The sequence below is a fragment of the Accipiter gentilis genome, chromosome 14 (genome assembly GCF_929443795.1).
Source record: "Accipiter gentilis chromosome 14, bAccGen1.1, whole genome shotgun sequence".
In the NCBI taxonomy this organism is placed as follows: domain Eukaryota; kingdom Metazoa; phylum Chordata; class Aves; order Accipitriformes; family Accipitridae; genus Astur; species Astur gentilis.
The window spans coordinates 1,525,575-1,550,638 of record NC_064893.1 but is presented as its reverse complement, the minus strand read 5'-3'; the positions used below and the strand labels follow the sequence as shown (position 1 = coordinate 1,550,638).

Below are 25,064 nucleotides of genomic sequence, written 5' to 3'. Positions count from 1 at the left end.
TCGAGTTCTATTTCAAAAGCAGAACAGCGACTGCGATGCGCTGGAGGCTTCAGCTCCATGGGACCCCCTCAGGTCTGCTGGTCTCAGACTGTCTCATCATCCTGACCACATATGACGTGCACACTGTCGAATCACGGAAGATCTCCAACTACAGTAAGGCTTGCAGGGCTCCTGGACACCGGAGCTGATGTGACTATTATTGCCGATTATCTGTGGCCGTCTACCTGGCCAACAGAGGAGGCTGGTATGGGAGTAGTGGGGCTGGGAGGATCCACACGTGCCATCTTTATGGCAGCCACTCCAGTTCCGATTGCCAATCCTGAGGGCCAACAGGCAGTTATTAAACCGTATGTGATGGCAGCTCCCCTCAATTTATGGGGGAGGGATTGCTTGTCGCAGTGGGGGGGTGAGAATTATCACAGATTTTTAACGGGGGCCACTGTGCTGCAGGGTGTTAGACAACCCATGCTTGTTTTAACTTGGTTAACAAATAACCCTGTGTGGGTGGATCAGTGGCCCCTACCACTTGAAAAAATTAAAGGCCCTGCAAGAATTGGTAGCAGAACAACTAGCTGCCGGACACATTGAACCATCTCACAGTCTGTGGAATACTCCAGTGTTTGTGAAAAAAAAGAAATCGGGAAAATGGTGATTTTTGCATGACCTGTGGCAAGTCAATGCTGTCATGGCCACGATGGGGGCTCTGCAACCAGGCATGCCTTCACCTGCCATGATCCCTCAAGATTGGGAAATCATTGTCATGGACCTTAAGGGTTGTTTTTTTTTTTTACAATTCCATTAGCTTCCCAAGACAAAAAAAAAAATAAAAAAAAATTTTTGCATTCTCTGTGCCTTCTATCAATCATGCAGAACTAGCAAAAAGCTATCAATGGAGAGTTCTGCCGCAGGGCATGAAAAATTCACCAACCACTTGTCAATCGTTTGTTGCACAAGCTCTGTCACCTGTAAGGGAAAATTTCCCTACTAGTTATAGTTATCACTATATGGATGACATTCTGTTAGCGTCAGACAACAAGGAGCAGTTGAATGGCATGAAAAATTTGGCCACGAATTTGCTACAATATGAGTTAGTTATTGCCCCTGAAAAAGAGCAAAAAATAGCACCCTGGAAATATTTGGGAATGACAATTAGAAATAAGCAGGTTGCGCCCCAAACTGTGAAACTTAACCCTGCAGTTAAGACACTCAGTGATGTACAGAAATTAATGGGATCCTTGAACTGGATCAGGCCCTATCTTGGACTGACCAATTCGCAGTTACAACCTCTATTGGACTTATTAAAAAATTCCAATGATCCAACAGAACCCAGAATATTTAATAAGGAAGCATTAAATGTAATTCACAAGGTGGAACAATGTATACACAAGAAATTTGTTTCTCAAATTGATCTGTCTCAATTGGTACAATTCTTTGTACTAATTGACAAAACTGTGCTGTTTGGTGCTTTGGTGTAGTGGAATTCTGAGTGGGATGACCCATTACATATTTTAGAATGGATGTTTTTGTCATTTCTGGCCACAAAAAACTGCTCCTGGCTTGTTTGAACTTATTGCTGATGTAATCATAAAAGCCAGAAAATGATGTGTAGAACTAACATGACGTGATCCAGCTACTATTGTTTTACCTGTTCAAAATTGGTACTTTGAATGGTGTCTGGCAAACAATTACAAGCTGCAAGTGGCTATGGCGGGTTTTCAAGGACAGATCTCGTATCATCTACCGTCGCACCCGCTCCTGAAATTTGCTCGAGAAATACCATTTGGTCAGAAAAGCTTAAGCCAGCCTGAACCTGTGAAAGGCCCTACTGTCTTCACAGATGCTTCTGGAAAAACAGGTAAAGCAGCAGTAGTATGGTATGAAAACAACAACTGGAACAGCAAAGTAGTGTATCAAAATGGTTCCCCACAAATAGTAGAGCTGCGTGCACATGGCACACTGAAGCAGCAGCTTCAAAAACAAAAAGGGGGAATGATTGGGGAGCCACCACAGGCATGTTTAGATAAAGTGGTTTATGTTCTTAGCTTTCTCCATTATGGGGATAATTCTTCTCTACCTCCTTTTTTCAACACTTCTCTTTTTTCAACACAGAATTTACAAAGAGGCATCAAAGTACATGTTAAAGATTTAGTTACTGGTCAGTGGAGTGGACCATGTGAGCTGTTAACCTGGGGGCGAGGTTATGCTTGTGTTTCTACAGATACAGGCCCACAATGGACTCCCGCTTGATTTGAATGACCATCATCATCTGGAACATCCCAGAGGGTGCGGCAATATTAATACCACCTCAACCAAAAACTAAGTGTAGGTCACCTTGACCAATATAACAGGTCAAGATTCTCTGTGAATTGCAACCGCATCACAAAGTCCATGAACCAATAGAGAGGATGACTATGACTCATGCAGCGCGCCTGGCCAGTGAGCGCATGCGTCATAGGTTGCAAATGAGGCGGATTTTTGGCACCCGCTGGCCACGTGTGCTGAAATCCGTTCCTCTACAAATGTATAAATACTGGGATTTTCCGAAGAGCATCGGACTGGTGTATGGCAAGGCCACCGTTGCCTCCGTGGGGACCTACCGATTGCTGGGCTGAATTTGCGGAGCAAGACAGCACAAGAATGTACAGATGGTTCATCTACCTCACAGTCCTCAGATGGACATAGTCATGGATACCACCGCAAACCAAAGAAAACATCTGGATGACCCTAGCTGACGTGACCGGACAAGATTTCTTATACCCTAGTACAGCAACACCAAGCAATGCCTTTTTCACAGGTTTAATAGGGGGTTACACTGACATCAACAAAGTTTAAGAACTTATTGATGGAGACCCCTGTGCAGCAGGTCATGGACTCAATGGATGGGAATGCCTGGTTTTCACGGATCAGGCTTTAACCCTCATTGCCACCCCAGGAATCACAAATTCTGGGGTCCCTGAACACAGACTGGTGTAGTATTATCAGATTTACTGCTAGACATTGATAGTGTCAGACATGCTACGCTATAAAATAGAGCTGCAATTGATTTCTTGCTTTTAGCACAAAGACAAAGATATTTGAGGGTTGGGGATTGTCTGGATGGTTGATATCTCTGCTCAAGACTGTGGGGGTAGTGATCTTCATTGTGATAACTATGCTTCTAATGTTGCCCTGTCTTTTTGGCCTTCTGCAAAGGGCCCTGCAGAGGGCAGCCGGGATGATATTTTTAGCACAAATACAAAAAGGGGGAATTGTCGGGGGATGCAACAAGTCTACGGAATTCCTGACAGTTCGAGAACAGCGCGACCTTGAGCAGCTTGTAATATATCCTTGAGAAGTCTGGAAAGATCCAAGAAGACCAGTACGAAAACAAGATAGTGATAAGAAGAACCGTCCTGACAAACTCACCAATCATGAATTGTTAGTTACTAAGCCAATCATATACTAACACATGCTCTGAAGAAGGGGATAAAAAGGTGTGTTAGAACAATAAAGTAGCCATTTTGAGTGATCTATTACTTGTCGTGTCCGTCTCTACCGCGACAGGCCTCCTCAGCAAATGGGTCCATAGCACACTTGGTTCTCAGGTCTCGCTGCATTTTAAATCTGATTTTTGCACTGTGAACATCATTAAAAAACTTCTGGAGGGGAAGGAGGGGAGCAGAAATCAAATCAAAATTTCAAAATTATTAGATTGGAGCATTTGTTTTGAGGCTCAGTGGATTTAACATACTGGTTTGGCCACTGATCCCTTAAGTCTGCCTCCCACAGCAGCCATCCATGCCTGTTTCTGACGGCAAATTCCTCAAATGTCAGGCATGCATTTTAAATGGTTATTTGTATGGAGAGGCAATCCAGAGAGACCAGCCGGAGCACTTGGCCTGTCAATCAAGGCTTGCAGTGCCACTGCACTGACAAGAATCATTTTGACAGAAAATTGCATATAATTTTCAAAATTACGAAAGGGAGATGAAAGCAAATGCTTCCAAAATGAAGTGCCACCGATGAGTCGTGACGTGCAGGGTTCAGCCTCGGGAGCCCTGCAGATCCCTCCTCCAGCACTCGGCTGCCGCCTGCCAGTCCATCTTTGTGCTGAGGCTGATACTAGGTTATTGCTAATTACCTAATAATACTAATTATATTAGCTGCCCCAGGGGACTGACCTAAAGAAAAATGTTCTAACGTGTCCAATGCTGCAGTGCCCAGGATAGCCGGGGGGTCAGTGAGCTCAGCGGCAGCAGTGGGGGGGCTCAGGACTTAGTTTCCATACCCCTTTCTCCACCCAAGGGTGCCATAGAAGGGGGTGTGCTGAAGCCAAAATCAGACTCACTGCTTTTGTGTGTAACCTTCAATCCGCTTCTTTTCCTAGGTATAGATTCAAGTAGCAATGAAAGGTGTTGGGAGACATACCATATTAAAAATAAAATGCTCTCGGTGAACCAAGGGGGTGTGAAGGAGCTGGGGTGTTGAGACTAGCAGAAACCTGTGCTGGGCAGAACATCGTGTTGCAGTCGTTGCTGATGTCACTGTAGGACTGTGCATGGTCAGTGAGCTAGATGGTCAGTGAGCTAGAGCTGGGCTCGGGGGACATAGGAGCCTCCTCCTGGGCTCTGCCGCTGCCCTCCCATGCTACCTTGGTCAAGTCACTTGGCTAACTTTCCCTAAGCCTCCTCCTCTTGTCTTTTTAGACTATCGTGCCTTCAGTGTCCTTCACAACAGTTTGTACTGCACCTTTGTGGGCCTTTAAACCATGCAAATATCATTAAAGAATAATGCTGATCAGCCCTGTTTGATTTACAGTTTCCTGGCTGAGGTAGTTGCCCAGGTTGGAGAGCTGGAAACCCCCCACGCCTGAGACGCAGTGTTTCCTCCTGTCCCCAAGCCGGGCTGTCAGGGGCTGGATCTGGGACAGGGCTGGGGCAAGTGACGGCATCAGTGGGGGACTGATGGATTTTGTTTGGCCATAGCCCAGGGCTGGAAGGGGGAAGTTATACGAAGGAAAAAACCCACTTTGCAGACTGACAGCTGCCTGTATGCCCTGCTTGGCCATGGAGGGCTGGCGAAATGTGCTGCTTTCCAAAGTGATGCCTCCACCTCCTCTTCTCCCAGAGGCCTGAGGAAATGGCATTTAGGATGCACCCTACACCCGCCTGCTGAGGGGGAGCTGCGTTGGCTGGGCACTGCGGGGCTCACTGTGCTGCAGACCTGCCATGCGGTGCTGGTGGGTGCGAGGGTCTCCTTCCCCAGGTCACCCATCTCCTGACTGCCTGTGGGTACTGTGTGCCCTGGAAAAGCAGGTGCCTGAGCACCCTAAAAGTGGTTTTAATGTGTTAATGCCTTTTAAGCGGGTAAGAAAACTTCTCCCAGGGCTCATCTGCTCCAGGCACTGATGTGGTACAGCTCTTTGCTGGGCTGTTACTGAAGGGCAAAGCAAAGTTAATAAAAACCTGCAAAGGGCATTTTCTCGGGCGCCTGTGAGCAGATCTGTAGTTCGCCTTCCCAGCTCTGGGGCCAACATGGTCCCTGGGGCTCTGCCTGTCCCTCTGCTTGTCTGGCACTGTGGTCACTGGGAGCTTGGGAGGAGGACATGTCCTCAGCCTCTTTTACCTGTGCCTCCTGGCTCAAATCGGTCCTCGGTATTCAAAAAAAAAAAAAAAAAAGCAAAAAGCAGCAAGAAGGGCTTTTATTGTGAAAAAGAGACTCTTCAAATGCCTGTTCCCCCTTTCCCAGCCTCTCCATTCCCCTCCCCACAGGGAGGTGGGTCTGGGATGAGGCAGAGTTTGAAAACTCGCAGCTGAAGTTTGAAGGGTGTCCTCCTGCCGGGGGCGGGGGGAACCGGAGGCACCCACCGGTGTGTTGTAGCAGGGACCCGGCAGCCCCCAGCAATGCGGAGTCGGGCAGCAGGGATTGCGGAGAGTCTGGAGGGGCACCCCTGGGTGACAGCCTACGGCTGTGGTGGAGAGGAGGCAGGCTGATTAGTTGCTGGAGGATATATTTTTTTTAATCATTGCTTTTTAATTTTTTTTTTTATTTTTGTATTTTGTGTGGGTTCCTGGTGTTGCATGGAAGCAGTGCAGGTGGCCGGTGTCCAGCTCAGGAGGTGACCGTGTGCCACGGGCGGTGAAGCACACGAGGAGGAGCGCATCAGCCAGTGCTGCGAGACATGGTAGGATTTAGGGGTTTCCTTGCTGAGCTGGTGGCGGGAAGCGATGGTGGGACTGCTCGGGGACACCAACCCCATGGGACGAGGTGCAAGGCCATGTCCCAGCTGTCTCCATCCTGGGTGCAAGTCCAGTGGGACCCCTCAGAGGGTAAGGGCATGGTGAGGCAAGCAAGCCATGGACCTGCTCCGACATGTGTCTGTCCTTAATGGTGGACAAAGCGGACTGTAAGGATGCCTGTACAGGCAGTGCCTGTGGCTGCTGTAGCTAAATGCACTGCTGTTGGCCAGGGAGGCAAAATCCACCTTTTTTAAGAGCCTGGATCACATTGCTTCAGGCAGGTGATGAGCAAATAGGCAAAGGCAGCGAGGTGCAGATAGGCTCAGAGAGCACGAAAAGCCCCTCCATGCTTTCCGTTTGGCTCTCAGAAAGCACAGTGCTTTCATCAACAAGTCACAAAACCAGCCAGTTTGGCAAGTGAAAATGCCCTCCCCCCCAAAACCAGCATGTTTCGCCGGCATTAGCGGATTCCCCTGCATCTGCAACACGTTCCAAACCTCAGGGCGGTTTTTCATGTCATCTAGTTTTAGCACTCAAGTCTGAGACATCCCTTGGCAACTGGTTTCCAGACCCATCCGAGCAAGCACGAGTCAGCTGAGCTGGGACGGGGCCCCCACCATTTGCCATCATCACCGTCCCACTGAGGGACAGCCGGGGCATCATGCAGGGGGGATTGCACTGGGGCAGGGGGCTCCATCTCTGCTCCGCCACCTCAGACCTTGCAAAGCTCGCGTTAGGCAGGGTTTGCAAATGTGTGTGGTGGATAAGCCAAGGAGGTGCCTGGTGCTGCTGCCAGAAACTGGTGCTTTGGTGTCACTTGTGTCGCTGAAATGTTTTTCTGTCCTTGAGAGTATGGTGATGACTCAGAGCATCTCTGGGAGCAATGAGGCCATGCCAGCCTTCACCAGAGTGTGTGTGTGTGTGTGTGTGTATGGGGGACACTGATGGTGTGCTTTATACTTTCCATCCTACGGTTTGCATAGGCTGTTTTGAGTTTCTTAATTAATGAACTTCAGCAGCAGGAAAAGTAGACAAGACTGAGGCTTTGGGGTTGGGGTTGGAGATTACTCCTCCCTGCCAAAGAAAAAAGCAAGACAGCTCTCCCTGCACCAACCTTTCATCTACAGTAATACTTTCCTGTATGAGTCTTCATTGTGAAGCCTTTCAAGAGTATATAGCTTGTGCCAGGTACCTGGTGTGGTCTCCCCTGTGAGTGTGGGGTGTTCATTTTTTGCCAGGATTTTCATTTTGCCTTGGCAAGGGAAGGTCTGCTTCTGCAGTCCTTTCCCTTTGGTGAGCTCCTGTATTGATTGCTTTGATTTCACCCATAATCCGGGTTTGCTCTGGGCACCTGTAGGCAGGGCAGTGATGGTCATAAGGAATAAATTCAGTGACCACATACAGAAAGGCAGAGAGATCCCAGCTAGGAGCTTCACTATTAGTACGGAGTGCGTGCTTGCAGCTGGCTGCTTGTCGGATCCGGCCGCTGTGTGTGCCCGACCTGCCGGAGCAGTGAGTGCTGGGGGATGACTGCATTACAGAAACATCTTCTCTATTCTGGTTTCAAAATCTGCCAGTGAGTAAGTTCCAACTGCTCTGTCGTTCGCCTAGTATGAGGCAGTCTAAATAAGAGGGACTGATTAAACTTTATTAATCCTCTGGCATAGATGCCAAATGCTGTAATTACCCTGTCTGTTTCAAATGCTCATAACTCCAGCCTGCCTGCAGCTATTTGCCTTGCCCTGAAGGAAGAGCCCCCTTTTTTGGGAGCTGGGCCGCAGTGGTGGTTGTACCGTGTTTGCTCCACTCGCTCACCCCGTGGGGTTCATTGGGAGAAGAAGAAGCAGGGTGGAGGGTGGCTCCTGGCAGGCTTTGCCCAGGACAGGGTCTGCGGGACACAGGAGGCACTCAGAGCCAAGCAGCAAGCAGCTTTCTTCCCCTTTTTTTCTCTTTAAGAAGTAATGGCTTAAACGGAGGAAAACAGGGTTACCTTTCTGCAACTGAGGCCAGGGCTTTTATGAACAATTCTGTTTTGAAGAAAGCCCGCAGGGCTGAAAGGCCCTGCTGTCCTCCTCCTCCCTCCCCTTTGGAATCCCACAAATGCGCTTTCCTGCTCTCCAGGAAAAGAAAAAACCTGACAGCCAGCTCGGCAACGTCCGCTGAAAAGCTGATGAGGGAATCCGGCTCTGCCCCTTGCCAGCACCCCGAAGTGGGTTTTGCAAGCCCCTGCCAGGCACTGAGCAAGCACTCCTGTTCCCTGGTGCTGGTCCACCCATTAGAAATGAAAACTGAAAATAAGTAGATCAAAATCCCCCCCGTCCCCAAAATATAGAAAAAAACGCGATCCCAGTAAAATCAATAAAACGGGACTGAGTGCCAAAATCTGTAAGAGAGTTTTAGTAGCTTTTCAGGCACTCATCAGCAGGATTGGTAAATACATCAAGAGTGAGAAGGAAATAAAATTTGATTTTATCTCCCCATATTAAATGCAGCCCAGAACATGTTGCAAAAAAGATGTGGCTTCCTAGCACTTCTGCTCTTTGCTGCTGTTTCGCATAGAGGAGCCAAAGCAGTGCAGCCCTGCTGGGGATGCCAAGGCAAAGCTGGTGAGTGGCCCAGAGGTACAGCAAGAGAAGCTACTGGCTTGAGGGGGGTTGTGAGGAAGGGGATCTGTGGTGGCTCCCAGGTTCCGACTCTTACTTCCCCAGGTTTGGGAATCCCACAGGCATCGTCAGTGTGAGCTGCTGGCTGCAGCTGGAACTGAAGCGCTGAGGAGAAGGACTGTCAATTCCCAAATGCCATGGGGAAAAAAGCGTATTGCTTTTCACCAGAAGAAACCCAGGCGTTTTTGAGGCAGTTTGCGTGTGGGACTCGAAGGGAAGGAGTCCAGCCCGAGAGCCACAGGCTGCTGCCCTCCTCCAAAGCATCCCCAGCACAACCTCTCACAAACAAAGGCAAGCCTGTTCAAAATGGACGGGGGCACAAGGCACAGATGTTGCACAAAGGCGAGCCACATCTGTTTCTCCAGGGAAGGGGGCCCCTTATTGCTGTTTCAGCAGGCAGATGGGAAAGCCACTCTGAAAACCTCTGGAGCTGAGTGCTGCAGGCTGGCCGGGAAACTGGGACGAGGGGACAGGGAAGAGGGAAACCTGGCAGCGGGGGGAGCGAGGGAGCAACAGCCGCCCAAAACCACTGCTCTCCCTCCTTGACGTCCCTGCCAGGATTTCTAGGTTGTGCTGCTCTCATGTAGGTGTGAGGGTTAGAGGAACAAGCAGACAGAGAGGAGGGAAGATGAGGCGGACGTCCCTTGTCCCGTGATGCTAGCAGGTTAGTTGTGCATTCAGGGCTGCTCAGATCCTCGCTGTCTTCTGTGAATTTGAGGTGCTGTTCCGGGTCTGCAGTGACCTGGATGGTTTGGGTGCCGGTTGGTATCACTTAACTTAAGGCTTTCGGTGGTGAAAAGTAATGGAGATATTTGCATGTGTAAATGACAGCAGACCTGTGTGTCTCAGTGACATGTCCTGAAAGGCAACCAGCAATCTCTTAGGAGATGTGTCTCCGAGAAATAGAGGATCCAGCTAAGTGCAAGAGTCTGCAGTAAAAGCCCCGACTCTGAACTTAAGCAGGAGAAGGATGAGGCATCTGAAAGGTTTTAGTTTGCTTACTTTAAGCAAAAGAAGTATGGCATCCTGGAGACTCTTTATTTTTGTCGTGCTTTGTGTTGAGTTCTGGGATTAAACTGGAGGGTCTTGAGCTGTGCTGTACATAGCGTCGGGATGAAAAGCGCCCTGTCCATCCCTCACAGAGCTGAATATTAACTTCCTGCAAACAAAAGATTTACACAGCAGGAGTGAGGAGAGCTATGAATCTTTCCTTTTTCTCAGTGGAAACCACACAATTTAGGGGTAAGGACAGTGTCGTCACAGGACAAGCAAGTCCCGGCCAGTACCCTGCAGGGCTTTAGTCCATCCCAGGCGCAGGACGTGGTGTGTGTCCTCTCCAGGTTCCCCCAAGTGGCAGCCTTGCCCTTGACTGCATCAGCTGCACCCTGTAGTGCGGTGTCCTCCACCCAGGTGATGGCCATCCATCTCCATGGTGTCCTCTGTCTCCTGCCCCAGGACGTCCATAAAGATGCTGAACTGCACTTGCAGGCTGCTCCCGGGGGTTTTATGAGCCCGTGTTTCATCTGTACTTGTTTGGTCTTTAACTCAACTGGGACCAGCCAGTGCAATGGGAATGGCACTGTTACATACTGGTCAAGTGCTGGGATTCTTCTCATCACACAGAGCAGTTTCCAGCACTGACTGAAGATTTTGTTCAGTCTTTTGGATGACAGGGTGTGTGAGAAGAGCCAGGGCAGAGAAGCACTTCCAGCATGAGAGGCCTCCCAAAACCAGAAACAGTGGGTCTGGGTGGGGGGGATTGAGCAAGAAATGGGATGTCTTGTTCCTGGGAAGCAAAAACTCCAGGGGCTGATGCAGGGCCTGGAGTCAAAGACACGCCAGGTTATTACTAGAGAGAGTACGTGGAGCTTGAGGGTTTCAAGCTTTTTATGGTTTGCTGTCCCAAGGCTGTAGCAATAACTGAGAAGAACTATGAAGGCAACATTATTTTAGAAGTTAAAGGAAACATGTTGGCACCATCCCTTTAAAGTCAGTGCTCGGAGTGGACAGTATCAACACTTTTTCATCCCTTTATGCTGCTGCTGGAGAATTGTCCTATGCTAGTGCAAAGCACGCTTGCCTCGCAGTTGGACTATAAATTATCCCCTTGAGGCAGAAGCTTTGCAGACTGTCCAAGATTTAGCAAAATACACCACGTTTAAAGTTTTGTACTGGGCAATTTAACTTGGTCATTTTCTGGTTTGGTTTTGGACATGCTGCTGAGAAGGTCTGTGTGCCAGCTATGAGGACTTCGCTGACTCTGCAGGGAAGGCCCCAGCACCATGCAGTGATGTATCACGTTTCCATCTCCTGGGCTTCAGCTGACCCAGCATTTGCTGTGACTCCCTTGCATACGATTTGTGGGAGCACAGTACCCCTTCCCACCTCTGCAGCGCCTGGTTGAGCTTCCCAAGCCACTTGAGAAGCAATGCACGGAAGCAGGTCTGCAGGGGCACCTTGAGCCGGCAGGCAATGCCTGCCTGCTGCATCCCTGCCCTGGCACCGAGCAGGGTGGCCTTCAGGGTGTCCACAGGGTGCCAAAATGCAGTGGGGTTGTGGTCCTCCCACCTTGAAAGGCATTTTGGCGGAAAAAACCTGCAACCCTGGCAGAAACAACCCCAAACACAAAGCCGGTGCAGGTCTGCTAGGAATTACGGCCACTTTGATGGATCATGAGGCTGCATGAAGGAACGTCCTTTCTTCGTGCCCCGTGGCAGCACAGGTGGGTGGTGGTGGGACCTGGTGCCGTAGCCATGTGTGGGGGGAGCACAGTGGACCTGCCTCCCCGGGCAGCTGCTCTGAGCTGGGGCTGCCTTCAAGGCTGGCAGTCCACACTTAATAGCTGTCTTTAGTAAACTCCCACTCTGCAAACCGTCTATCTTCCCCGAGCAGGATGATATAGGAAGGCACTTGAGCACCTGAATGATGGGTGACAGACGCTGCCCAGGATTTTCTTTTGCTCAGACTTGCCCAGGGTCACTCTGGGGGTGGAGGGGTTTCGTCTTCTTCCACATCCTCGGCACGGTTATGGGTCCCCAGCAGCAAGCTTAGCCCACGTGCCATGCCCTTAACAAGCCAAAAAACTCCTGGACAATGCCAAAAGGAAGAGGCTGTTGCCCTCCCAGATCTGGATGACGTACCTGCTCTCAGCATCTCTCCCCGATGCACTGGGAGCTGCCCCAAGCACCACGTGTTGGGTGCAAGGCTCTGGAGACGTTCCTGGGGGTGGGGGCCAGCCAGAGGAGGTTTCCTAGTTGCTTTTTAAGCAGTCTTTGTTCAAAGTGGTCACAGCAGGCTGCATCTCCTACTGCCCAGGCAGTTTTGTGGTTCATCGGGCAGGCAGCAAGCACAGTGCTGGGAGCGTAAGTACCACTCTGTGTGTTGCACCCACCCTCTGCAAAATATAGCCCACATGGTGTGCATCCAGATAAATGCACATACGTGCTTTTAACCTGCTCACCTCCGGCCTTTGGCAAAGTCCTCTGAGCTCAGGAGCCTAGAGCAGGCAGGTGGCCAAGAGGGACACGGCCATGGCCAAGCCATCCTGGGTCCCTTGGGCACCTCTTTGGGATGGTGGGATTTACTTCTGGAGGGGTCTGGCAGTGCGGCTGCAGGGGCAGAAGCACTCTCAGGGATGCCAGAGGAAAGCAGGGATCAATCCTGCTTTTAAAGGCCACGTATTTCCATAGCATCTTTCTAGTTTTAAGGCTGTTTCTTACGTTCTTGGGTAATGAAGTTTGGCATTTGTTTTTCTTTTCTTTCAATCTTGACAAAGCCAATTTGATGCACTTTGAAAAGAAATTGAAAACAGGCTTCTCTGCTTCAAATTCTGCCAAGGTTCAAGTGTCCCGGGAATACAATGTCAAAGATAAAACCCTCCCAACCACACTTAGAAAGTTTTATCCCCAAGTGGCCAGGCTGCACCAGGCTCTCCACCATGCCTTTGGGAGCCCAGACTGTGCTGTATGTCCCTCTGATGATTGAGGATATATATTATTTACCTATTGGCATCCTGGAACAAACAGTACCTCTCTTACGCTTTTTTATGGGTTTTGCCTGTAGTTGCCCACTGGGAAATGGACCTAATTTCTAGTGAAGACATGCTGTACTGTCAGTAAGTCAGACTGGCAAAGCAGAGGTCTACGTATGGTGTGCATTTCAGGCTGAATCAAAGCCATAGCTTACACTACAGCATTTTTTTTACAGCATGGGCTCAGAGAAAGTCTTTTTGGAAAAGTATTTACCCTGGGCTTGTAAATACAGTATTATTTCTGCAGTGTTCTATCACCTAGATTATTATTAAATTTGCAATATCGACTGCCAGAAATAACACAGAGACTATACTTGCACCTTTTGTTTTCATTGTTGATGTGGCAGGGAAACCCTGAATGGTACTGGGGAAGGGAGCCTGCAGTGGCCCTCACCCAGCTTCACAGCACAGGATTTCAAGCTCAGGGTGGGAAAGAAACAAAACTCTAACTTGCGGTGCCCAAACCCAAGCTCACTGACAGAGAAGACAAAGTGGGTTTGGACAATAATGATTCCTTAGCCACTTGGACTGTAAACTGACCTGACATTAAAAACCCAGCAATCATTGCCATCCATTTGGCATCCACTTCTCCCCAGCTGTGGATTAAAAAGGATTTTTCCTGCAGTATTTCCGAGGTCCTCCAAATGGCTCCCGCATACACACCTCCCCCGCCTCCCCGGACCCGGATATTTGGATTTTTGGCAGCCAGGCTCTTTGCAAGCCCAGGGATGGTGTAAGAGACCAATGGGTTATTATCGGCAGAAGAGGGTTATGAGGGGTTTTGGCAAGAGTGGGGTGGGCCATGTCTCTCTCCAGAAGGGTGGGGGAGGCACTGGGAAAAGTTGCCTAAGGAAGCACAGATTGGGAAGGGAACTCAGCTGGGTGCAGACGGGAGTACTGAGATTTACAGTTAATCCTGTCCATCAGGATTAACTACATAGATGTCATTGCAGTTAATTCAGCATACTTTGAGGCTGGACGGACAGATTGTGAAGAACTTACTGTGATGACTTGAAAGGAGTATGGATATCAGGATATCAGGATCTGTCCTTTTTATGCCACAGCGTTATTTTGCTATGGTTAAACTATGATTTAGACATTTCACCTCCCCTAAATTCTTGCTCAGGATTCCAGACCTGGGTTTTGGAGCTTGGGAATAAGGGTGCATCTGCACTCTACAGGTGTTGCTTGAAAACCAGGGCCTGAAGGTTTTGGGTAGCTAAGCTCAGGTGCCACCTGTGTTAGTTGGTGTTGGCTATGGTTCCACAGCAAATCATTATCCCATCCAAGTGGGAGAGAGCTGGGGAGGCATTGCAACCAGCCACTTGACAGAAGTCCTGCTTCCCGTTGGGGCTACCCAGGGGTATTCATGCTCATTGCCTGCCCAGAAAGGGGGCTAAGGCAATAATTTAGCCATGTAGTATGATGCCTGGGACAGTTACTACCAAGCCTTGAGTAACCCGGCCCGTGATCTAGGACAGGACATCACTCTCTGAACAGTCTCACCCCGGACTAGCTCCTTTTCACTCTGGGGCTTTAAGGCAGAGCTAAAACAGTGGGTCCCCTGGCAGGTCCCAAAGCCGCACACCAGACAGCCCCGGCTCCTGGCAGAGGCCAGTGTAAGCTGTGTGTGAGCAAAGAATTTGGTCCAGAGGATATATTTGCTGCACTACATTGCATTTCTGGGAGCAAAATAATTAAAATGAAAGCTATAAAGCTGAATCACTCCAAATGCATCATCACTAGCTCTTATAAGCTGCATTAAATCTACTCAGTCCTTGAGAGGGAGACCTTGAAGGAAAACCCCCATGGTTGCTGCCAGTGAGTTGGTGGCTTTGTGGCTCCTCTTATCCACCTCGGCTGATGTAGTGTGTCTTTGGGAGGGGTATAGCTCTCCACCCTGGGGCCATATGAAGCAGCCTCCCTGCTGTGAGGGTATGAGACCTGATGGATTTTAAGATAGTGCTGGATAAGCTTATGAAAAGGCTCATGGGCTGGGGTCAACTGGGGCAGCTCCTCTTGGGGCTGGAGCTGTGCTAGTGGTGGGTCCCTGCAGCCAGTGGGAGCCTGCGGTCCTAAAAGCTCCATGGCTGGAAACACTTCTGCTCATCCAGCTGCCTTCTGGAAGTCATTCTGGCTGCTGGCTCTCACCCCGCCAGCTTTTTAGCTCTTTTTTTTCAAGCTTTTCCTCTTATAAACAATCTCTTATCCCTTCTTTGCCAATATATTGTCCTGCTGTGTCTGCCATGGATATACTTGTGCTTCCAAAATAAATAATTGCAAAAATATGTATCCACTTGAACGTTGCCTTGACTCCCAACGTGGGTTCAAGCCACGTGGAAATGCCTGTTGTAAAGCAGAGAAGCGGTGCCAAGGTGCCTTTTGCTGCTCCAGCCCCCCTGAAGCGTGTTAGACTGCCCGAGCCTGGGTGAACGTGGCATGGGTGCAGCGCGGCCTGGGGATGGGGCGGGCTGGGGAGGATCTCCCAGCACTGCCCCATCGCTTCCCTCCACCTCACCCTGAACAGAAGGCTGCTGTGCTCGGGGCAGAGCTGCACACCTGGAATTGCTTTAGGCCAAAGGGGAGATACGAGCTTAGCAATGCGGGGAGGCTTGCACAGTATTTGCTTGTAACTGCCTTTCCAGCCTATATAATTTTTATAAGGCTCTTCAGAGTAGAAAATGTGACTAGAAGGGGGGAAAAAACCAGCTGTGTGTATGAAGATATATACACCAAAACTTGGTAGTACCCATCTAAAGACAGTTCCTTGGTGCTGGGAATCAGAACATTTTAGGTTTCACATACAGCAGTTTGCATCCTTTTTAAATACAGGCTGCCACAGCTCCCGGCTGGCACTTGGAGCTGCCTTGCTTTTGCTGGACACAGCGGTGGGCAGAGCTCCAGAGGCCGTGCCTCGGCATGCATTGAGATGTCCTGTGAATGAGGGCATGAGGATCCGGGTTAGGGGTTCAGTGGGCAACTGGGATAGGAACCACTGAGGGTGCCCAGAGTAAGGTCTGAAGATCAAAACCTCTTAGGAACTGGAAAGCGTTCACAGCCAGCCAGGAATTTGCTCTGGTTTGGCCTCTTTTCTTTTTTTTTTTTTTTTCATTTCTTGAATCTTTAAAGCAAAATATTTGACCATGAAGAATTCATTGCCCATAAGGTGATCCTGTACATCAGCACTGCAGACATGGCAACGTCTGTGGCAGGTCATGCCTTGCTCTGACTGCCTTCTGAAGGTCATTGTGCCTAATTTCTGGCACAAAACATGCCACCAGCTGTACCTCTCCCACTACAGTGCCATGGAGTCAGCGAGCGCTCGGGGAACAGCTTTCCCAGGGAGCACACAAGCAGAAGCTCTGCTCCTCCAAAGCAAACCCCATTAAGCGGGGGGGAGGGGGCGGTGCACAGGGTTCTGGGGGGATCCTTGGCCATAGCACCGTGTGGGGACCCCCGGTAATGCTCTCCCTTTCTCTCCCTGCAGGCCCAGCGACTGTGGCGAAGGACGGGGCTGAAGCCCCCTGCCCCAGCAGCCTTAGGGGTGCTGCTGGCTCTGGCCCTGCTGGCCCTCACCTGCCTGCCCCCACTGCCGGACTACACCCCCCACCTGCTGCCAGCATCCTCCCCACCAGGCCCCTGGTGGGAGGCGGCTGTCCCCCTGTCCAGGGGACGAGCCCGCAGCCAAAGGCTCCCCGTACCCCCCACTCTCCTGCAGCGGGACCACCCCCCTGGCCGGGCCAGGAGGCGGCGGCGGTGGGTGCTGGGGGATGCTCCCCCGTGGCTCTCCGACGACGACCTCCAGAAGATGCGGCTGCTGGCTGGCGGGCAGGTGGTCTCCAAGACCCGCGTCCCAGCCCACGGGCAAGTCCTGCGAGTGGGGCTGCGGGCCTTGGGGGATGCCAAGGGGGACGCCTCGCCAGCCACCCTGGAGAGGGACTGCTGGGACGGGCGCTGCGGGCTCATCAAGCGCCCCGGGGACCTCTACGAGGTGCTGGCCTTCCACCTGGACAGGGTGCTGGGGCTGAACCGCAGCCTGCCTGCCGTGGCCCGGCGCTTCACCAGCCACCTCCTGCCCTACAGCTACACAGATGGCTCCCTGCGACCCATCATCTGGTGGGCGCCCGACCTTCGGCACCTGGAGGACGCCAACAACGACCAGAACTCCTGCGCCCTGGGGTGGCTACAGTACCAGGAGATGCTGCGGCCCCACAGACCGACACCGGCAGGCAGGGACGGCCCCTGCTCCAGCATCGCGCACGGCGAGTGGAGCCGCCTGGCCCTCTTCGACTTTCTGCTCCAGGTAGGGCTGGGGCAATGGAGGAGAGCACCGGTCCTGCCGGCTGTGCCGCCCAGGTCTCCCTGCACCCGCACCTGCCTTGTCGGACTGTAGTCTCCTTCTCCTCTGTGGAGTTGCTTAGGCTGCAGTTTCTTGGGATGTATTTTTCCTCGTTAGCTAGCAGGGAGCAGCAGAGCTTTGTGCAGAAGCAGTTTGGCCCGAGCATGGGCCGTGCTTGGGACTTGCAGAGGAAACACAGGCAGGTTTTGGATGCAGCAAGCCCACTCTCATGTGCCCAGGCTTTCTCCTGGCACGGGTCCGTTGGCTCCGCTTTGCACGGATGCCAGCAGTGGCTCGGAATGGGGCATCCCTAGGGACAAGCAGCATGTTCTGCATCAGCCCCATCAGATCCAACTCTGGAGATGCGCTGCTGGTGCTGGAGATCAGGAGCTCTGCCCCTTCACGTGGCACTGCTTTCTTCCTCCTCCTCCTCCTTCTTCCTCCTCAGGTTTAGTAGTGCTTGATTTTCTGTCTGGAAAATCATACCCTGCTGCTATGAGGGATTACGACAGCGACCCAGAGAGTTATCATTTCTTAGAGGGCAACTGTGAGGAGGCAAAAGTGATTTCTATGGAAAAAAGCCTGTTTAGGTACCTTGGGGCTGGAGCTTTAGTTATCAAGCTGCGGCAAGGAGCTTGATACATACAAGGGGAAACCACCTGAAAGGGCAAATATTAAAGTAAAAAAAGAAAGAAGAGAAGAAAGAAAAGACTGTTAAAATATGTGTTCTCATGATTCTTTCTTCTTTTTTGGCAAAGCCTGACCATTAATCTTTATAACCTCAGACTATGGCTGGCAGAGGTGGAGCAGTCCTGGCTGGGCTTGGAAATATTTTAGCTGAAACAGCCAGAGAAATGAGAAGATTAACCAATTCCCTTCCCCAGGCCAAAATGCCGTCAAGTGCAATGGAAAGGCTGAGTCTCCAGGAGAAAGCATCAATTTTAAGGAGATTTTCTCCTGGAGGGCTAAAGCAGCGCAATGACAAATCCAAGGGCAATCCACAGGTTTTCCTCAATAACTCCAACGGGATCCTCCTATGCAGAAAAGACACTTAAAGAGGCACCAAGTCATCAGGATGTTATACAAGTGAAATAACATCCTTCAGAAATGGCTTTAGCCTCTCACAGCCCTTGCTGAGAAAGGAGAAACTGTGAGCTTTGAGCCCTACTGTATGTTGGCACTGAAATCTTCGTTGTTTTCTTGCATTAGCCTTAAAATTTACCTTCTTCTATATTGATTTCTCTTGGTCTTTGCCATAAGGGAACGCCCCTCTCACTGCAAAGCTTTACCTGGGACAAAATGCTGAGCACGGTGGAAAAAGGGCAGCTGCTGATAGATTTGTCCTGTGCTTTAAAAAGGAGCAAAAATACATCAACTCCGAAGCCCTGCAGCCACATCCCTGCCCTGCAGCACCCTTTTCCTAGCTGGCGGGGAGGAGAGCAGGGAAGTTTTCCCTGGGGGAATCTATTCCAGGCTAAGTCATGGCTGGAAAGCCCTGTGGGACCCAAGGGGGTGCTCTGGGGTGGCTGAGCTTCACGTGGGACCAAAGAGGGGCTGAAGGGAAGCTTCTCATAGGGTTTGAGCTTGTATGAGAGAAGGTGTGGCTCACGTATTTGTGTTTCAGCAGTAAGACTCAGTGTCCTGTTCATTAGAGCCGTTTAGGCTTTGGCAAGGAGAAAGTAATATAAATGACCCAGGGAGGGCCAGGGGGAGGGAGGGCTTGTCAACATGTCAGCGGCACTCTTGGCGTCTTCACAACCGGGTGGTCTATCTTCTGGGGCTCCACTTGGACACCAGGTCCAGCCCCCACCTCACACCTCTGTGGGTCCAGCACCAACCCACTTTGGTTTCATAGGCACTTGCAGGTGGGTGAGTGGACGTCTGAGCCCATTTAATGTCTCTGTAAGTAATCTCAAGTTGTCTTCACCTTCTGTGCAGCCTGGGAAACAGTGTAGCAGGTGAGAGAAACTGGTGTGCTGAGCTTTCTGGTAGGTAGGTAGACCAAGGAGATGTATGGAGGAAGTGTGATGTTTTCTTTCTTTTCAATGTATTGTGTGTCAAAAGACGCTCTAGCACTTTTAACCGGTGAGTCTCCTGATGCTGACCTGAGTGCTTCATTAAACCTCAGGAAACAGAAGGATTTGTTAAGGGGCTCCAGTGTGGGACTAATCTTGCTTCTCAAAGGGTTAAGAATATAATGGCCACGGAAATCAAACTTCGTGTTTCCCTGCAGCATCTTCTCCAGTACTTGATTAGTGTTTGGGTTCAAACTGAACTTTCTGTCAAAGCGCAGCCTGTAATTGATAAGTTTTGCTAATTATCAGGGTGAGGGGAATAGGCAGCCACAGTGGGTGACTTGGCTTCTGTCTAGTCATCGCCTGTAGATCACCCAGGCTCACCTGAGACCTGCTCCAGCCCTCCCAGCAGCTCTAGGAGCCTTTCTGCACCCCGAGCCCTGGTTCCTGGATTGGCTCCAGCAACTCCGAGCAAGGGAGTGAGTCAGATGCCTTCGTGCTGCAGCTGGAAAATATATTTATTTTATATATATTTATATATGTTTAAAGGAGATTTTATATATATATATATATATACGGGGCGGGGGGGGAGTGCTGTAATGTTGCAAACAGGCTTCCAGAGATGGAGGTGGTGAGCCAGCTCCCCTACATGTCATGACAACATGTAGCCATGGGGAGGGCTGTCAACAGCCAGCGAGGTCCTGTCTGCCCCACAGGCCACTGCAGAGGGTACGCTGGCTGCTTCTGACAACGCTAAGGAAGCTTCGTGAATACCAAGGCAGGGTTACTGAAGCTGAGTCTGACAGGGATTTATGTCTTTTTAAAAGTCACTCATCCCTCTGAGGGTGTGGTTGAAACACTGGAAGCTGCCAAGCAGCACTGCGATTCCTACAGGGGTTTGGGGTAGGAAGGGGGGGGCTTGACAGCCTCGACAACACAGAGCCTTAGCAGTGCCTGCAAATAATTAAACACAAATGTAGTTAAAACAAGTCACCGTGGCCCAACTTAAATGTCAGACAAGTTCTGTGTAACGCACAGATCACTTTTTCCCTTGCCGACCCTTTTCCATTCATCTTTCCATTGAGAACCGCTCAGGTTACCATAGGGGTGGATGGAAGGGCATATATGTAACAGGAGCCAGATGAAACCATCATCCAGTGCACCAAGACTCAGCCTGAGAAAAAAAAAATCCCTTCCTGAGATTTCAAAACCTAGGTTTCCTTGGGTGCTTTTGGGTTTTTTTGTTTGGGTTTTTTTTTTTACATTCATCACAGTGTACATCTTCCCTTGCTTTCAGCTGGAAGCACGGCCCGTTTGGTCTGCAATATGGAGTGTAGAAGTACCAGGCACAGAACGTGTCTGAACTCCATCAGGAAAGCCTGTCACCATCACCTTTGTCAGTCTCTTCTCTAAGCCAAGGGGGTTTTGCAAGTCAGCTCAGCTTCTAAATGCTTCCCTGCCTCTCTCTCTCACCCATGTACACAGCTTTTCCATTTCACGTCTGCTGAGGATCCTTAGAAACTTTTTATTTTTCTCTGAGCAAGAAAAGTTCACAACTGGACCCCCCTGTCCCAGGTGCCTGTCCCCGCTAAGGTCACCATATGTCTCCCACAGGTTCATGACCGCCTGGACCGCTACTGCTGTGGGTTTCAGCCTGATCCCTCTGAGCCCTGCATGGAGGAGATGCTCCACGAGAAGTGCGGAAACCCAGCGGAGCTGGTCCTGGTCCACATCCTGGTATGTCTGCCCGCACCCCAGGCGCTGCTCTGGGGTGAAGATGGAGATGCCTGGGAGGCGCTTGCAGGGCTGAGGTGGCAGCAAAGGGGATGTAGGTGCCATGGTGATGCTGGGTCCATGGTGGGAGGTGTGCCTTGGCACGGAGGGACCTGGGCTTAGGCAGCTGCTAGCCCCCAAATACTCTCAGGATTTCTCAATGCATTAAAAAAACAGCCTAAACTCCCGAACTGGTGACCGCCCACAGTAAGTGAACTTTTCCTACTCATCCCGCTGGCAGGTCCGGAGGAGCGCACCGTCCCGCCTGGTGTTCATTGACAATGCAGGCAGGCCACAGCACCCTGAGGAGAAGCTCAACTTCAGGCTCCTGCAAGGCATAGACAGGTAAGAAGGGCAATGCGCACCCTCCTGGGAGCACTTCCTAGGGGAAGGCTCAGTGGGGTGCACACCTTTGTGCTGCTCCTGGCCTCCCCGGTTGGGCACCCCTGTGAAGTGGGGCCATTTCCCACCCAGGACGGGGCAGGTGGGTGGGCTCTCAAACCCATCACACATGCCCCTGCCCTGAAACTAGCTCTTCATCCTACTCTGGGTGGCTGATGGCAGTCTCCAAAGCCTATTTTACCCTCTCTAATTGGCAGCTGCACAAAAATAATTAATAATCAGGTATTTCACATTTATTGCATCATTGCCCATCAGGCAATTTGGCACACTATAGGCCTCTTGACTTGGATCCGTTTCTGGTGGAGCTGTCCTGCACGCTCACCATGGGCAGAGTTCTAAGCAGGAGGCTCCTCATCCCATGTTCCTCTGGGTGGACTTGCATTAGTTCTTGAAGCACTAGGGTGGCCTTTCCTTGGGTATCCTGTTGCTCCCCTCCTCCCTGCTTGGCCTTCCCTGAGTAACCCCTTCCCTCCCTCTCTTCTGCTCCTCCGCTGCAGCTTCCCGGCTGTGGCGGTGGCCACGCTGCGGTCGGGCAGGTTGCAGAGCCTGCTGCTGCAGTCACTGCGTGTGGATCGGGAGCTCTGGGAGAGCCACGGCGGTGCCAAGGGCCTGAGACCCCTGCTTTGGACCATCGACAGGCGGGCACGCATCCTGCTGCGGTACATCCAGGAGTGCAACTTGACGGTGTTCGAGGACTCACCACGCTAAGCTCTCCGGCCAGCACGGCGCGCCTCCCTTGCAAATCCCAGCAGCAATGGATGTACCTCACACCCTCAGTGTGGGAGATGTAAGACTGTGCGCTTGGCTCTCCAAAAGGTGTTTCCCTGCACCTTGTAGAATACCCTGGAGAAGGAGACAGGATCAGAAGGAGTAGGAAAGAGGAGGAGATGTCTCCTGAAACAACCCACAACTGCTTGAGAAAGACAAGTTATCAAGTAAAGGTCTGAGCATGGATTTTCAAAGGAGGAGCACATCCATGAGACTTTTTGGGTGCCTTCACCCCCTCCACCCCAGCAACTTTGAAAACCGGAGGCTTGGACAGTTGAACAGCCTACGGGGACCCTGGGAAGGGTTAAAGAAGCAGTGAGAGGCACTGCTCAGGGCTAGGGGAAGTCACTGGCAGCCTTTCCATGGCTTGCACTGGGCTTTTTGATGATGCCTTTGCTGTTCCCAAAACATCACAGGCAGAGAGGCTGGAGTGGCATGGGGGAAGTGGAGGGGAGCTTTCTCAGTGGATTAAGCAGGGGCAAGTTGCCCAAGCTGAGCTCTGTCTTTCCCCCTGCGGAGGTGATGTGTGCCTGGGAGCGAGTGCAAGCCACTGCCCGAAGCCGGGGCTGGGCAGGACCCCGACTGCAGGCAACCCATGGCAGCAACTGCCCTCGCAGAGCCCGTGGTGCCGTCCCCAGCGAATATTGTCTGTGTGCCTTGCACCATGCCTCACCGGGCTTGGGCTGCTGCCAAGGTGCATTTTTGAATGTGGGATTTGGAGATTTAAATCTCTTACTCGCTCTTTCCCTTCGCTGTCAGGGGATTAAAAGGCAAACCTACCCCAAGCTCTGCCACTTGTGAAAAGCACTCCTGCCTGCTCTCTTAGGCATGGCTGCGTGAAACTCTTTCCAAGGCTCGCAGAAATACCTTCCTGAAATGCCAGACTATTTCAGCAGAAGGCAATCAAGTGCAAAATGCTTTCTGAGCACCCTGGCACCTCTGGCAGAGTTCCCGCTCCTGTCACCCCTTAGGCTCTTGCACAGCAGCCCACTGTGATGGGGCATAGCAGCGTCCCAGCCAGGCAGGTCCTCAAGTGTCAGGGCTGAGAGATAATTCAAAAGCAAAATGAACATGAGGAAAAAAGATACCGGGATGGGCTCTGTCAGAGCCTCTCACTCTGCAGTGTGTTTACCAGATGAGGCATGCAGTCAGTGTTTGCTTGCCAAGAGCAGCCAGTTCCTGGCCTGTGGGCTGATGGTTTGCCACCAGGACAAGACTTCTTAAAGGGTCCTCAGGGAGCAGCCCTCCATTTCTTGAGCGGTACATCCTCCATGCTTGAGGCGCCCCAAGTTACCTGTGCCTTTGGAAAGTCTTGGTGAGACCAGCAATGGGCACCTGCGCTGTGCTGCTGTCCCATTGCCCTAGCTTTGGAGAACACGGGCATCCACACAGTGGGAGAGGCAGAAAAGGTGGGCACTGATGCCTTCCCTGCTCCATCCCTCTCAGCACCATGTCAGTTTTAGAACCTGCAAGGGGACACTTTAATACCCATGCTGATAAGCACAAGCAATTACCCTTTTTCCCTTTCTCCTCTTGCTGAGGAGAAGATGAAAAAAGGCGTGTGTGACATGAATCAACAAGTGCGAGTGCTCTCAGCAAGTGTCGGCACTCAGCATCACTGGCATATCAGCATACAGATTGCCGGCAACATCTTACTGGAGTTCTGCCCTCCCGTTAGGCAGGGAAAGCCTTTCCCCCATCACCCCCTCCACCCCATGAGTTATCACCCAGTTTGCTGCGCCGTGGGATGGATGACTGTCGGGGAAGCCCCTCTAAAGCCCAAATCATGGGGATTCATTATCAGGAGGTAAGCTTAGCCTATAAGCATGGAGGAGAACAAAATAACTCCTCCTGGGTCCTGTGAAAAGCCATGCCCTGGTGAGACCTTATACGAATAAAGGAGACTAAATGTAACATAATTAAATCCAGAAAATACGCTGCGAAAAGCTATGTGGTAACAAGGGCATTAGTGAGGATGTGTAACATCAGTCATAGTCTTGTTTTTCTCATTAAAATGAGAAATTTAACTAAAAGAGAGGTTTTCATCCCATGTAAGCCAAGTTCTCAGTGAGAAGCTAGAAGAAGGTGGGGCACTGTGCAGTGGCCAAAGCTGTAGACTTTGCTGTGCTGGAACAGCAACAGCTTTTGTCTTGCCTTTGGTTGCATCTGCTTGACCTTAACATTGCACAAGGTAATGGGGATTTTTCTAGGTTTTTTGCATGTCCTTAGTTGTAATATGTGAGTTTGCTGGCTAAACACATATGGGAACATCTGTAGGCAGTTACACATGTGAATAAAAATTGCTCTTGATTTAACAAAGAGCCATGTATGGATAAATGAGAGAAGCAAAATCCATGATCTTGCTGAGACTGATCATTAGTCTCCTCCAATCAGTCATTTTTTCCATGGGCTTGTCTATGTAGCCGGCAAAGTGCACAGGCTCTGAACTGTGGTCATGGCTGTTTTGAGAAATCCTGTGGACTGCTCTCGTCTGAGCCTTTACAATGTAGTGTTGGGTTCAGTTTGCTCCAGCTATGAATGTGTCATATTTCCTATGATAAACTTATTCTTATGGTTTTATAACGTAGTTATAAAAATTCACTTGGGGCCATGCTTGACAAACAAGATCTCAGCTCAGCAGTGATTCTGTTCTAACCAAATTTCTCCCGGCATCATCACGGATCATGCTGGGATGCGGTAACAAAAAAAGGACACGGTCCAAGCTGGCTGTGGTGCTGTGGTGCTCCTTTGGCTTTAAGAAGGCAGCAGCAGCTAAGGAAGGGAAAAAACAGTGGAGAAACAAGTTAAGGCACCTTGCCTGGGCTTACAAGTGCTGAAGTGCAAGTGAGTCCCAGT

General features: G+C 50.7%; 2 protein-coding genes across 6 annotated transcripts in view; both read left to right on the top strand.

Moving 5' to 3' along the window:
• The window catches only part of GASK1A (golgi associated kinase 1A), a 30,854-nt gene extending 6,587 nt beyond the window's left edge, over positions 1-24,267 (top strand). The window contains exons 1-6 of one of the 3 annotated variants that reach the window (XM_049817308.1): positions 5,828-5,848; positions 6,070-6,163; positions 16,399-17,214; positions 20,880-21,002; positions 21,280-21,383; positions 21,938-24,267. In XM_049817308.1, coding sequence (XP_049673265.1) covers positions 6,161-6,163; positions 16,399-17,214; positions 20,880-21,002; positions 21,280-21,383; positions 21,938-22,148 — 1,257 coding nt within the window. In that variant the 5' untranslated portion in view covers positions 5,828-5,848; positions 6,070-6,160 and the 3' untranslated portion in view covers positions 22,149-24,267. Of the gene's footprint in view, positions 1-5,827; positions 5,849-6,057; positions 6,164-16,398; positions 17,215-20,879; positions 21,003-21,279; positions 21,384-21,937 lie in introns of those variants that run through there. The other 2 variants (XM_049817309.1, XM_049817310.1) reach the window with 2 other exon arrangements.
• Positions 1-25,064, top strand: part of ZNRF2 (zinc and ring finger 2) — a 568,219-nt gene that overhangs the window by 187,149 nt on the left and 356,006 nt on the right. The gene's annotated exons all lie outside the window — the stretch shown is intronic.